This window comes from Phoca vitulina, unplaced genomic scaffold (genome assembly GCF_004348235.1).
Source record: "Phoca vitulina isolate PV1807 unplaced genomic scaffold, GSC_HSeal_1.0 scaffold104, whole genome shotgun sequence".
Classification (NCBI taxonomy): Eukaryota; Metazoa; Chordata; class Mammalia; order Carnivora; family Phocidae; genus Phoca; species Phoca vitulina.
In genome coordinates, this window is record NW_022589807.1 from 1,222,048 (window position 1) to 1,235,132 (window position 13,085).

General features: G+C 53.4%; 1 protein-coding gene across 3 annotated transcripts in view; it reads left to right on the forward strand.

Moving 5' to 3' along the window:
* Positions 1–13,085, forward strand: part of FAM120A (family with sequence similarity 120A) — a 91,520-nt gene that overhangs the window by 47,084 nt on the left and 31,351 nt on the right. For all 3 annotated transcript variants that reach the window (XM_032397777.1, XM_032397778.1, XM_032397779.1), the window contains exons 8-10: positions 5,806–5,893; positions 7,778–8,005; positions 10,360–10,534. In XM_032397777.1, coding sequence (XP_032253668.1) covers positions 5,806–5,893; positions 7,778–8,005; positions 10,360–10,534 — 491 coding nt within the window. The remainder of the gene's footprint in view (positions 1–5,805; positions 5,894–7,777; positions 8,006–10,359; positions 10,535–13,085) is intronic.

Here is a 13,085-nt window from a genome sequence, read left to right on the forward strand (position 1 = left end):
AGAGAGAGAGAGAGAGAGGTGCCGGGCATGGTCGGTGTGTGTGTGTGTGTGTGTGTGTGTGTGAGTGTGAGTGAGATGCTGGGCATCCTCTGTGTGTGTGTGTGTGTCTATGTGTGAGTGAGATGCCCGCCATGCTTGGTAGGCCTGCCCCTATTCCCGCCTGCTTGAATACCTCAGCGGCATCTTGGCCCTGGAGCTGGGGTGGGAGGCCGGGGCTGTTGCTCTCACGGGTCCTTCTGAGCCCCGTCTGCGTCCCTGCTGGCCCAGGAGTCCCGGGGCCTCAGAGGCTGCTGTACACGCAGTGTGCTTACGTCAGGGTGTGTGCATACCTGTGTGCCTGAGTGTCTGTGCTTGCACCACGTGTCGCCTCTGTGTTTGGCTGTCATCACTGACGCTTTTAAATGGACGTCAGAAAGTCCGTTGGGAGAGAACGTGAATGTAATTTGTATGCTCTGTGGGGTCGTTTGTGTGGATTGCTGTTTCTTGTTCCCGTGCACGTGGGTGCGGTACCGGGTCCAAGCAGCATCTGTCGGGTGTAGACCCGCTGTGGACCCTGTGGGACCGGATCTGGGCTGTGGAAGGTCCCCGTCGGTGCCCGAGGGCCTGTGCACCCATGTGAGGACTCAGGCCCCGGCCTCCCGTGGCAGGTCATGCTGCGCTGGGCGTGGGTGGGAAGCGTCTGGGTTGTTTGTGAACCGTGAGCTGGTGCGTGAGCTCAGTAAGCGATAGACAGTGTCCGTGGTGTCAGAGCACCGTGTCCGTGTCAGAGACACTGAAGAACCTGGTGGCCCAGGGAATGTGCACCTTCCAGTGCACCTTTTGCCATGAAACGGTAGTGCTGTTGGGCTGTTCGGCTTCTACCCTGTGTCCTTTCAGGCTCCTTTCCCAAAGACACGGGTGGTTCACAGAGAGAACCACGTCTTCCCCGGCCCGGCGGCTCCCGGCCCCGGACAGGCTGAACACGGCTGTGGGTTCTTCCTTCCGGAGCCCTGCGCTCTGTCTTGTGCCAGACGGGTAGCAAACCTTCTGTCTCCTCGTAGAAATAATTCTGAGGTACTTTTCTATGTCGGTAAGACTTAATAAACTTCTGTGCCATCGCAGGAGGGGGTCTGCACGTGTCCTGGCCGTGCAAAGACCCGGGTGGGCATTTTGTGTGGAGCTCGTCTGCCTCTCTGCCTCTCTTAGGTGTCGGCGCCCTCCCTCGTGGGCGGAGAGGTGTGAGGAGTCCTGGCAAATGCGCGAGAGGCGCACACGGACGCCAGCCCCATCTGGCTGCTGCGTGGGAATTGGACCACCACCTCCTCTGTTCCCAGCTTCTTGTGAGGAAGCCTGAGCGTGTGACATGAGCTTAAATCGGAGCCTAAGGAGACTGCACCTGCTGCAGTGTCGTGGGTCCAGCTCCCAGCTCCCCTGTCCCGGAGCCGCGCCCTCTGCTCTGCGGTGGGAGCCCCTGGCTGCGGGCCTCAGAGCTCTGCAGGTCTGCGGCGGGGACAGGTGTGCATCCGGGCTCCTCCTGCCGCGAGCTGGGGAGCACACAGACGTGAAAATGTACTGCTCGCGCTTGTTGCAGGCCATCTGCACTCACGGACCACATCTGTGACTTCCCGTGCACACTGGATACTTCTGCTGGAGATTGGATCTTTTACCTTTCTCTCCTGTTTTGTTGTTTCCCATCTGGTTTCATTTGCCTTTGCTGTTTCTTTGCTGCTGACAGGTCAGTCAGCTCGTGGTCAGTGCCCCATCAGGGCAGCCTGCTCCCGTGTCGTGGGGGCGGGAGTGAGAAGTCAGTGTGGTGGGCCAGCCGCCCTCCCCCGTGGTGCGCACGCACCCCAGAACCCCATCCCGCCGACTGGACCCGAGTGGAGGAGGGGACCCAGTGGGAAGGGTGCTGTGCTGTCCCCCGCAAGCTCTGCTGCAGGATGGCCCCAAGTGTCCACCCGCAAAGTGAGGCCCACAGAGCCCAGTGGTGTGGTGCTGGCCTTCGTCCTCGCCACCGTCCGGGGTATGTTGATGGCTGCGTACAGCCCCTCTGCCGTGCGTGGGTCCCTTCTCCCTGAGCCTGACTCCTGTCAGCAGGATTTGGCATGAGCACGCAGGCTTCCCGTGGCCTGTGTGGGGCCCAGCAGGTCTCTCCAGGGCGTGGCCGGCGACAGGGTGCCGTTCTGAGGAGTTGTGGGGAGTGGAACCCAACTGCGTGTTCTTCAAGGCAAGGCATCTGTCATATGGCCAGTAGCTTGTTTCACGTTGTAAAGTGACATAGTCATCCTAGTGAGATGTTCAGCACTTTAGAGAAACTGGCTGTTGTCAAGATGCTTTTCAGGCAGAATTTCAGGTTTTATAGTATGATTATTAGGAGACTGTGAGATCATCTAGATTATGACATTACTGTTAATTTGGTAACCACTCTGCTTGGGTGCTCGCTGCCCTGGGGCCCATCTCATGAGGTTCACATGCTTACAGGCCTGCATGTGTAACGAGTCCCCGTGTTGAGCTTTGTGTCGCATGGAGGAGAAGTCAGGTTTATGCTGTCTTCACCTTACACCTTTAGGCTGCAGTTACATGATTCGTTCCTTTAGCCACTGGGCTCCAGCTCGGCAGTGGCTGTGAGTGCTTATCTTCGTGGAACGTATAATTGAGTGATGGAGATGGACAGTAATTCAGTGCCAATGTGACGCATGCCGTGAGCGACTCGGCTGTGAGAATAGCAGAGACGGGCGGGTAGGGAAGCCTGCACTGAGATGACGTGGCTGCCAAGGCCTGCAAGATGAGGCATCACAAATAAGAACCTGTCTGTCATGAAGAAAGGAGCTGGAAGTCCACCAGAGTGTGAGATCCCTCTGCCTCACCAAGGACTTGTATCCAGAATAGGGGACTTCCTAGAAGTCTTAAGAAGAACATTTTGCACGTTTTCTGCAATGGAGAAAGCATATGGATTATTTGTACAGGCAGCCCCAAGAGAAGATGTCACGTGGAGAGGTGCTCATCTCCTTCGTCATCAGGGAAATGCAGACCAGACCATGTGGGGGTCACCACATCCCGAGAAAGGCTGAGGTGGGCGCCACAGGAGACCCAGCGTGTCAAGGGTGGGAGCTCCTGGGATGTCTTGTGGGCTGGACTGTAGCCCTGATGGTGGCGTGCTCTCCCTGGAACACGTCCAGCAGGGAGGCTGAACCAGCATGGCGGGCAGGAAGATGGCTGAGTCCAAACCGCGGGCCACAGGAAGTGCACAGCTACACCGTTCCAATTTTGTGGCGCTCGAAGCCTAGGGAAGGCTGTGTTTGCTGTTAGAAGTAAAGCAGCCGATGTCCTTGGGGAGGAGGTCTGGATCAGGGCAAGGAGGGGCCGCCTGGTGCGTCAGCCCTGTCTCAGTTTGGCTGCCCACACGTGTGCTCAAATTATGGCCACCCATTAAGCTGTTCACTTGTAACTCATGCAGTTTTTTTTTACAGGTATGTTATACCTAATTGTTTAAAATAGTAATTAATGGATGTTATATCTCTTTATAAAATTTGTAAGCACTTGGGCACCTGGGTGGCTCAGTCGTTGAGCGTCTGCCTTCAGCTCAGGTCATGATCCCAGGGTCCTGGGATCGAGCCCTGCATCGGGCTCCCTGCTCGGCGGGAAGCCTGCTTCTCCCTCTCCCTCTCCCCCTGCTTGTGTTCCCTCTCTCGCTGTGTCTGTGTCAGAAAATAAAATCTTTAAAAAAAACCAAACTTGTAAGGATTTAAGTAATTTGTTCCAAAGTTTCAGTAAATAAAGGTCATTGACTTCTTAGTGAAAAAGTACGTAGGCAGCTCTGTTTGTGCCGTGTTCTAGACACTTCAGTGCTGCCAACTTTTGCTTCCCAGTGCTTGGAATGTGCGCTCTACATGTGTGGTGGGGCTGTCCTCTCCATCTCCCACTCAGGTGTAGGGTCTGTGGGCTCACATCCTGAGCCCTGCTGCAGCCTCTCCTCCACCATGGCTGCTTTTGTCTCGAGTTTAAACAGAATGATCGTTATGCTCTCGGAGTACTTCCATGTCCTGTAGTGCCGCAGCTCATCACTAGGGCTCCTTCTGGTTTGGCAAAGCTGTGGGCTGAAGGGGCACATAGGAGGAGCGGACCTGCACAGAGCAGTGCTTTCTGCGTCCTTGCTGATGACCAGGAACCTGGACGCCGGGCAGCTGTCCAGGTGCCCCATCCCATGGCTGGGACTGAGGAGCCGAATGGGCTCTGAGAGACACAACGGGGGGCACGACCCTTGGTTTACGATGGGCAGCCTGCTTCTCGTCTCTCCTTTTTGCATTTTTTTGTTTTGTTCTGTTTTGTTTTGGTAACAACTAAAATGAAGTCAGTTGGAAGATAGGAAAATTCGTGGGTCTTTTTTTTTTTAAAGATTTATTTATTTGCTTGAGAGAGAACACACTCATGAGCTGGTGGGTGGGGGTGTGGCAGAGGGACAAGCAGACTCCTCGCTGACTCCCTGCTGACTGCAGAGCCGATGCGGGGTTGATTCCAGGACCCTGAGATCATGACTTGAGCCGAAATCAAAAGTTGGACTCTTAACCAACTGAGCTGCCCAGGCATCCCAGGGAAATTAGTGGGTCTTAACAAATCTCCATCTGTCCCGTGGGTCTGTTAGAAAGTCAAGTCTGGTAAAAGCGCTCTTCCCTGGCAGGCCTTGTGGTCAGCGTTGGTTTTAGAAGCGGGTTTTGGCGTGGGGAGGGATGACGACGGAAGGCTCCCGTCTGCAGGGCTGTGCCTTAGCACCAGATTCCCAGCTTCCTCCAGGGTAGCGCTTTTCACGAGTTTGCCCCGGGACCACAGTAAACTTTCTTTTGTGTTGTGGTCTATAATAACAAGTGAAGAAAAGATGTATGCGATAATGTCATGTGTCCCACATTTACTGCATTCTGTTCCATTTTAAAATGCTTGAAAAAATGCTGGTTAGGGGCGCCTGGGTGGCTCAGTCGGTGAAGCGTCTGCCTTCGGCTCAGGTCATGATCCCAGGGTCCTGGGATTGAGCCCTGCATCGGGCTCCCTGCTCAGTGGGGAGCCTGCTTCTGCCCCTCCCCCTGCTCATGTGCTCTCTCTCTTGCTCTCTCTCTCTCAAATAAATAAATAAAATCTTTTAAAAATGCTGGTTAAGCCCACTGAATTGTTTTCCTGAGCTGCTAATGGGTCACAACCTACAGCGTTTTCAAGTTGCTGACTGACATGCCTCGTTCTGGCCTGTGAGCCCCTCCGTGCTCTTCCCCATCCCTTTCCAGGCCCTAGTTGCTGCTTTGTCACTTGAAGCCATTCCCCAAATGAGACTGTGCTGTCCCTTTGTTCTCTGAACCCACCTCTGGCTTCCCTGATGAGTCTCCCTCGCCGGTGCTCCTGCAGCCTCTCTGAGAACAGGCCGAGCGCCCCGTGTACGGTCTCTCAGCGCCTCATAGCTTACGTGTCTATGAATTATGAGTGACACTCGATCCACATGACATGTAACCCTCCCCTGCCTGATCGCTGTCAGTTCAGTGGGATTGTTTTATCCTGTCTCCACGACGGCTGAGCCTCCTCCATTGGTCCCCTCCGTGGTCGTCCCTGGGCCTCTTTGGGCCCTGTGCTGGGTTCGGTGCTCCGTGTTTTCTGGAGAGTGGTGTCGCTGCCCCACTGAGCAAGCAGAGAGTGTTCCCAGTGCAGGGCTCTCTCTGGCGGGGGTTTGCTGGGGGAGCCGAGGTCCGTCGAGCCGGTCTGTGGGCTCGGTGCAGGCTGTCTTGTCGTGGCCGGTGTGATGGGACGCAGACGCTAATCGGTAACCGTGTTCCTTTTGTTTCTGTTCAGCCACATCAGTGGGAACAAGATTGGCTGGGACAAGACGGGGAGCCACGGGGAGCCGCAAGCTCGGGGAGACCCAGGAGACCAAACAAAGGTAGTAGCTCGGCTTTTATTCCTTCAGATCTTGACTCTTTGAGCATGTGATGTTAGGGCTTGGTTTGAAGCAAAGTGCTGTTTTTTTAAGCGTGTTGTAATAGACACTGGCAGGTGGGAAGGCAAGGGGGCGTCACACACTTTGGGGACGAGGGGGGGGTCACAGACTGGCGGGGGGGTGTCAAGGACAGTGGCTGGGGGATGGGTCCCAGATGTCGTTGCGGGGGAGGGGGTCCCAGACGTCAGTGTGAGAGGGGGTCCAAGATGTCGTTGCGGGGGAGGGGGTCTCGGGCGTCAATGTCGGGGAGGGGGTCCTGGACGTCAGTGTGGGGGAAGAGGGGTCCCAGACATCAGTGTGGGGGAGGGGGTCCCAGACGTCAGTGCGGGGGAGGGGTCCCAGACATGGGGGAGAGGGGGTCCTGGACGTCGGTGCGGGGGAGGGGGTCCCAGACATGGGGGAGAGGGGGTCCTGGACGTCGGTGCGGGGGAGGGGGTCCCAGACGCACGGGGGAGGGGAAGGCGACAGCTCCTGTCTTCCACAGGCTGGGCGGGGCCTACTGGAAAGCCTCCTGTCCGCTGGTACACACTCCTGTCAGGACTTAGAGCCTTGCAGAGCCCTCATCTCCTGCAGGGTTTTGTGGGGATTGAATGAGGAATCACTTCGAATGTACACGTTAGAAATGAAAGTAAAGTTCATTCCGTTCCCCCTTTTATCTGCCTCCCCCTGTTGCTAGTGACCCCTAGCATAGCCTCCTGCTGCAGAGCCATGCCTGTGCCCGCACGTGTTTGTACACAAGGTGACGCCGTGTCGGGAATTCGTGTAAGGCTCCGGGTACTCTCGCTGTTGAAGGCTCATCCTCTGCATGAGCAACAGAAATGCTCTGTGGATGCCTGTTATTTGCAGAGCATCTTCCAAAATTTTCAGCTGCTTGTGTCTCTGTTCTGTGAATGGAGAGTATAGAAAACACTTATGGATTATCCTTGAGTTTTTTTTAAGGCCAGTTCTGGTACTTTGTGTTTTAAAGGATAAAATTAAGCACTTAAGTACATACCACTGTAAAGAATATGTTTTGTTTCAAAACAGAGAAATGTATATTCCTTAGATTGACACGAAATCAAGCAATAAGCAATTATTATTTCCAGCATTTATCATGAGAAAGAATAAAACCGTTTGTTATGCAAATAATAATTGATCTCAGTAAACACTTTGGACTTCGCTAAATTCATGAAGAGAAAGTGAAGGGTGTCCCTCTGCAGACTTCCCTTTCCCCAGCCCGCTTCCTGCAGCCTTCCATCCCTGAGCCCCACGTGGGGCCCACTCTCCCCTCTGCAGCTTGTGCACGTTCTGTGCTTTGGCGATTGGTTGTTACAGGATGGGTATTTTTCACTTAATGCTATCCTACGTTCATATTTCTGTGTCATTATGTAAGGATCTGACTCATCAGTTTTAATGGAATTAGTTTGTTTTTTGCTTTACTTTTTAGTAAGCAGCTCCCTGTGTATACTTAATTTGGGGCGTTATGATGACCTGGGTTTGGGTCTCTGTCTGTTCTCTGAACGCCAGCTGTGGTGGTGAGGAGTGGGTGTGAGCCGCGGTGCTGCGAGTTCCTGGGCAGTGACACAGTGTCTCTGAGCGTCCCCTCCCATTTCCACACAGCGAGCAGGGGGGGACACGGTGGCTGCCCGGGGGTCAGCAAGCACAGAAGGCCACTCCCACCCTTAGGGGCCCCTGGGAATAGTGTGGCGGGGTCACCCACCCCCACCCAAGCTCGGGGGGCCACTCCCACTCCCTCTCTTTGGGGAGGGGTCCTCTGCACGAGACACACAGTGAAAGGAGTGGAAACATGACCTGACCCGTTCTCCCCTGTCGCCCGTGGCTCTGCAGACGGAAGGCTCATCCACTGCCTCCTCGGGCAGCCAGCTCGCTGAAGGAAAGGGGAGCCAGATGGGCACTGTGCAGCCGATCCCGTGCCTCTTGTCCATGCCCACCCGCAACCACATGGACATCACCACACCGCCCTTGCCCCCGGTGGCGCCCGAGGTACTGAGAGTGGCGGAGCATCGGCACAAGAAGGGGCTGATGTACCCCTACATCTTCCACGTCCTGACAAAGGTACGGGTGGCCGCTTTCCATCTGACCAGGCACCTGAAACGGACTGCATTTCCCCATTCCTAAACGTTGAGAGAAAAGGCAAAAATGCGTACCTGTCAACGCACAAAGAGAAGAACGTGGGAAAGGGTTATTTTCCCCTTCGGTTTGATAGGAAATAGTTTTGAGATGTGTAATTAATGGCACATCATGTTATTTTTCTGACTTGTGATTTTATTTTCATTTCTAATTTTAAAATTTTCTGTACCATATTTATACCATAGTGTGAGGTTTAATTAGCTGTCACGTGCACTGCCTGTCTTCTCTGTCATCTGTCCTAGAGCACCCCTGTGGAGTGGCGGACAGCGCTCCGCGTCCTCGGGCTTGTCGAGTGCAGCTTATAGCCCTTCAGCAGAAAATCGAACACAGGACTGTGTGACATGCTAACAGTCAGAAAATGTGATTTTGTGTTTATACAGTATCAGGATTTCACTTTATTAGTGTCTTACCAAACATATGCTTCAATAGATATCCAGTGTGGCATCGTTTTTGAATCTTGGTGTCTCGAATGGATCTATGTGTCCATTTAAATTTTCTCAGTGACTTGTAGTCTTTCTGTTGATGTTTATGGCCCTAGACCCACGATTTAACATGTAACCTCGGTGACCAGATTTCTCATGTGGATGGGTTTATTGCCATCATGTATTTTTAACATGTTTTCATCAGTGTCTGTACCCCCACAGATAATCAGACATTTTTCTCCCTGTTTTCTGCAATCCATCTGTGCTTTGTAAGGTGGGGTCAGTAAGTGCACAAGCCCCCCTGCCCCACAGCACCCCGAGCCGGACTGCGACCGTTAGCTGGCTGACCCGAGCATCGCTCCCTCGGTGTCAGTCCAAGGGCACCCAGAGTTTTATGTTTAAACCGCAGTCGCCTCCAGGTGTCATGCACTCTGTGATACGGGTCTGCACGTATGGTATCACTTTTCAGATTACGGTTGTGAGGTAAACATTTTATTTTTCAGGGGCAACGCATGTTGTAAGGGTAAGTGGAAAGTTCCTCTCGCGGGAGAAAGATTTCCCGAGTTTAAAGGGACCTAGGTTTGGGGGAGATTGCGCCCTTTCCCCGTGGGGTTATGTGGGCTGTGAGGCCCTGGACCCCTGTGCTTCTGCCCTGCCGCTGTGGTCTACTCGGGGGCAGGCTGAGTGACAGACGGCCTGTCCTCTTCCACCACTCCCTCATCTCAAGGGCAAATATTGATAAAGTGACTGTGGTTAAGAAAAGTAAATGATTATCTCTTCAGATTTTAAAATGCCACCTACCATTTTTCTGTATGTCAGGGCAGGCTTAGCGTGTCAGGCATGCTGTTTGCTGTGAGCTACGTGGCTCTGGTATTAAATTGTCAGGCCAACGTGTCTTCAGTGAGGTGCCTGCTTCACACTCACGCAGGCAGCCGGCTGAGCCAGGGACCCGGAGAGAGTGCCCACCGCACTCTCTCTCACATAAATCTATGTGAAGAAAGAGCAAAGGCCAGGGAATTACTGAAAGAGTAGGTAGTGATAAATTTAACAGACATTGAAGGTCATATGTATACTCTTATGTCATGAACATTCCTAAATAAAGTTCCTGCAAAATCTCTCGAGATGTACCTTGATGCCATAGAATGTCGGAGACGGGGCCACAGAGGTCTTGCCACCACCTCAGGTGTGGATGCTCAGCCCCTTGTCTCGTGCCGTGTTGGCCGCGGGATGTGAGCAGAGTGGGCCTTCCTTTGAGGGCTGCCTCAGCGGCTGTGCGTGCCCCTCATTCAGGAGGCACGTCTCCCGAGTCCTGGCACATGCTGAAATTGTGCAGAATGAGGGAGGCTGCAGGGCGTGCTCATTGGGAGACCATGTACGCACATGCTAACGTTTTATGGAAGAGCTTGGTAAAGACAATTTGACCATTTTATTTTCAGGATACTCATTTCTTGGATTTCACATAGGTCATTAAAAATTATGAATTTCATTACATATGACCATCTTGACTCATAAGTAAAATTTGCAAGTTCTCAGCATTTTCTATTCTATTTGTTGTCTGCTCTTATCTGTCCAGATTGGTTCAAAGATTTCGGGGTCGTCTATGTGGTTTCCTTATGCTCTTGGTTCCAGGTTAAAGATGAAACCATGTAGATTTTATTTTGACTCTTTGAGCGTATGTTTTGACAACCCACTAAATGAACTCTCCCTAACACCCCACTGCACGCAAGTGGTTAAGCAATTGATTTGGAATAGAATTGCAATGTCGTTAACTGGAGATAATGCAGTGTATTTCTGTGAGTTTGTTGTAAATTCAACATGAAAAATGTGCAATATTATTCTGCTTTCTTCCATGCAAAGGGTGAAATCAAAATTGCTGTTTCTATTGAAGATGAAGCCAGCAAAGACCTGCCTCCCGCCGCCCTGCTCTATAGGCCAGTTCGCCAGTATGTTTACGGAGTGCTGTTTAGCTTGGCAGAAAGCAGAAAGAAAACTGAGAGACTTGCTTTTAGAAAGAACAGACTTCCACCAGAATGTATGTACTGTGAAATCCATTGTTTGTTTTCCTCGGTACCTCGTAACCTCTTGTGCATTTTCCAAAGCCTCAGAGGATCGTGACTGAGTCTGCCCCGAGTGTCCCCACGCAAGATGGTGGGCTTCACGGGGTCCTTAGGACAGGAGGACCAGCCCCAGGCTGTTTTCCTCAGTAATGTTCCAGTCATGCTGTGTATTTGGTAAAACATGTGCACTTTAAACTGGATGTTGATCTGGAAACAGTCCGGACGGGCACCCTCTCCTGTGGCAAGCGCGTCCCAGGCAGGGCGACAGTGGCGTGTGCTCCGGTATCCGGTCCGTGTTCCTGGGGAGGCCCTCACTCCGTGTGGCTGCTTCTGTGCGGGTGTCATGTGCCCGTGCACAGCCCGCAGCAGACAGGGCCCTGGTCACTGTCCCCCTCGAGGACTCCAGCTGATCGACCCTGGGGTGGAGGGGAAGTGCAAAGACGGAAGGTGCTGTTTGACAGGTTGGCAAAAGCTGAGGTCAGAGCATGCATTTTCCATCTTCCAATGGGGCAGCGTAATATTTGGGAGAACCGTGTCTATCTTAGGTTATTTTATTTACTAACGTAGGAGATGTTAAAAGTCACTGTATATTTATTAGGAAATACAGAAAAGTTTCCCAAAACATACAGTCTAAAATAAGAATATCCTGACCTGTGGACATTGTGGATGACCAGAGCATCCCCTCAACTAAGACTGTTTAGGGACAGATCCCCTGTGTGTGCAGCGGGTCAGAGCAGGCCTGGTGGCATGCCGCAGCTGAGCTGTGCTCAGGGACGCACGTGACGGTCTTACCTTTGGACTCTGAACTGGAGAGATTCTAGCAATTCTAAAAGCTCGTTCCATAGGTTCTGACGTTTTCTGTTTCTGATTACTACGCTGCAGCGTGGTTCAGTAAGCCTTAAAATGAAGCGCCTCCATGCCCTGACCTGAGGGTGGCCACTGAGCTCTGTAGCTGCCTATAGCTGATGCGTCTGCCTCCTCGCCTGGGGCTGGAGGCCCCGCGGGAAATACTGAGTGTTGTCAGTGGACTCTACCGCGCCGGGACGGCCCTGGTGGACACATCCTCTTTCTCGCTTCGCACAGGGTTGGCCAGTGTTCTGCACCGGCCGGCGCAGGCCCTGCAGCTGCGACCTCCGTTCCAGGGCCGTGGCCCCTTGCTTCTGCCTTGGCCTAGACTGCCAGGTGCTGCAGAGTGCTGGGCAGCCCCATTTCCTGCTGTGCCCTCGGCTCCGGAGCACAAGTCTGGCTTTCGTGGTGAAAGCTGTTCTCTTCCTCATTTGGTTATGTTCCAGAAACAGTTCTCTGTATTTAGCACACTCCTGGGAGTTTTCCAGGATGGGTCCCCTCTGCAGCGCCCACAGCTTTGTAGAGCAGTCCAGGTGGGCTGCTGAGCTCTGTGTGCACCTCAGCGGTGGGCAGGTGCGCTCTTCCCATCTCGGGAGTTCTGTGTCACAGGTGAGCTGCGGGTGCCAGGGACGGCAGGAAGTCAGGGGGTCTCTGCCCTGCTGCAGGTGTGCGGTGCAGCCCTGTGCCATGCAGCATGCGCACCCCCTTGTTGCTTGCTCCGCACCTGGGCGGTGCAGGTGCCCGACTGGGCCCTGAGCAGGCAGTAGGGGATGCCGGAGGCACGGGATGGTGCTCGCTGCACAGACCAGCACCCTCTGGTCATAAGCAAGAGAGCAGTGCCCTGTGGTGCAGGGCTGGGCGTGCACGCGCACCACGCTGGTGGGGCTTGGCGCTTGTGGGGAGAGGACGGGTGGGGGGGGGTGTAGGGACAGGACAGTGGAGAAGGGAGGAGTGGTACAGATGAGCTCTGTGAGCTCTAAAGCTCTTGTGCATGGGGGCGTGTGGACTGGCTGAGTTTCTTTTATATGTATGTATTTTTTTTTTTAAGATTTTTTAATTTATTTTGAAAGAGAGAGATCTGGGGAGGGGGGGCAGAGGGAGAGGGAGAATCTTGAGCAGACTCCGCACCAAGCATGGAGCCCGACACGGGGCTCTATCTCACGACCCTGAGATCATGAACTGAGCCGAAACCAAGAGTCAGACACCTAACTGAATGCGCCTCCCAGGTGCCCCCCGGCTGAGTTTCTGGGGGAGGTTGGTGCTGAGCGCATTGTAGTTTTTCTGCTCAGGCGACGAAAGAAAGTGGGTTCTCACTTTTCTGTCAGTCACGGGGAAACCACTGAAGGGTGGGGAAGGGTGGGACATTTCTGTTCAGGAGGGTGGGCTGGGTAGGGACAGGCGGCTGAACGGAGGCAATGGGAAAGCAGCTGTGAACCAGCCCTGGGACGTCAGTGGCACCTAGAAAAGTGTGATTCACGTGGGTTACAGGTAACGGTGAACCTCTAGGTGGAAAGATGTGTCCATTTGACCTCTGAGTTTACAGGTTAAGAGACCGTTGTTAGCTCTGTAATGAGTGGCTTTAGAACCCAGGTCTCTTTGGTCTTTTTGGGGACCTGATACACTTGAATTTGTTTCATGCATTGGTTGTCTTAATGAGGGGAAAACAGCCTTAGAAAAGGT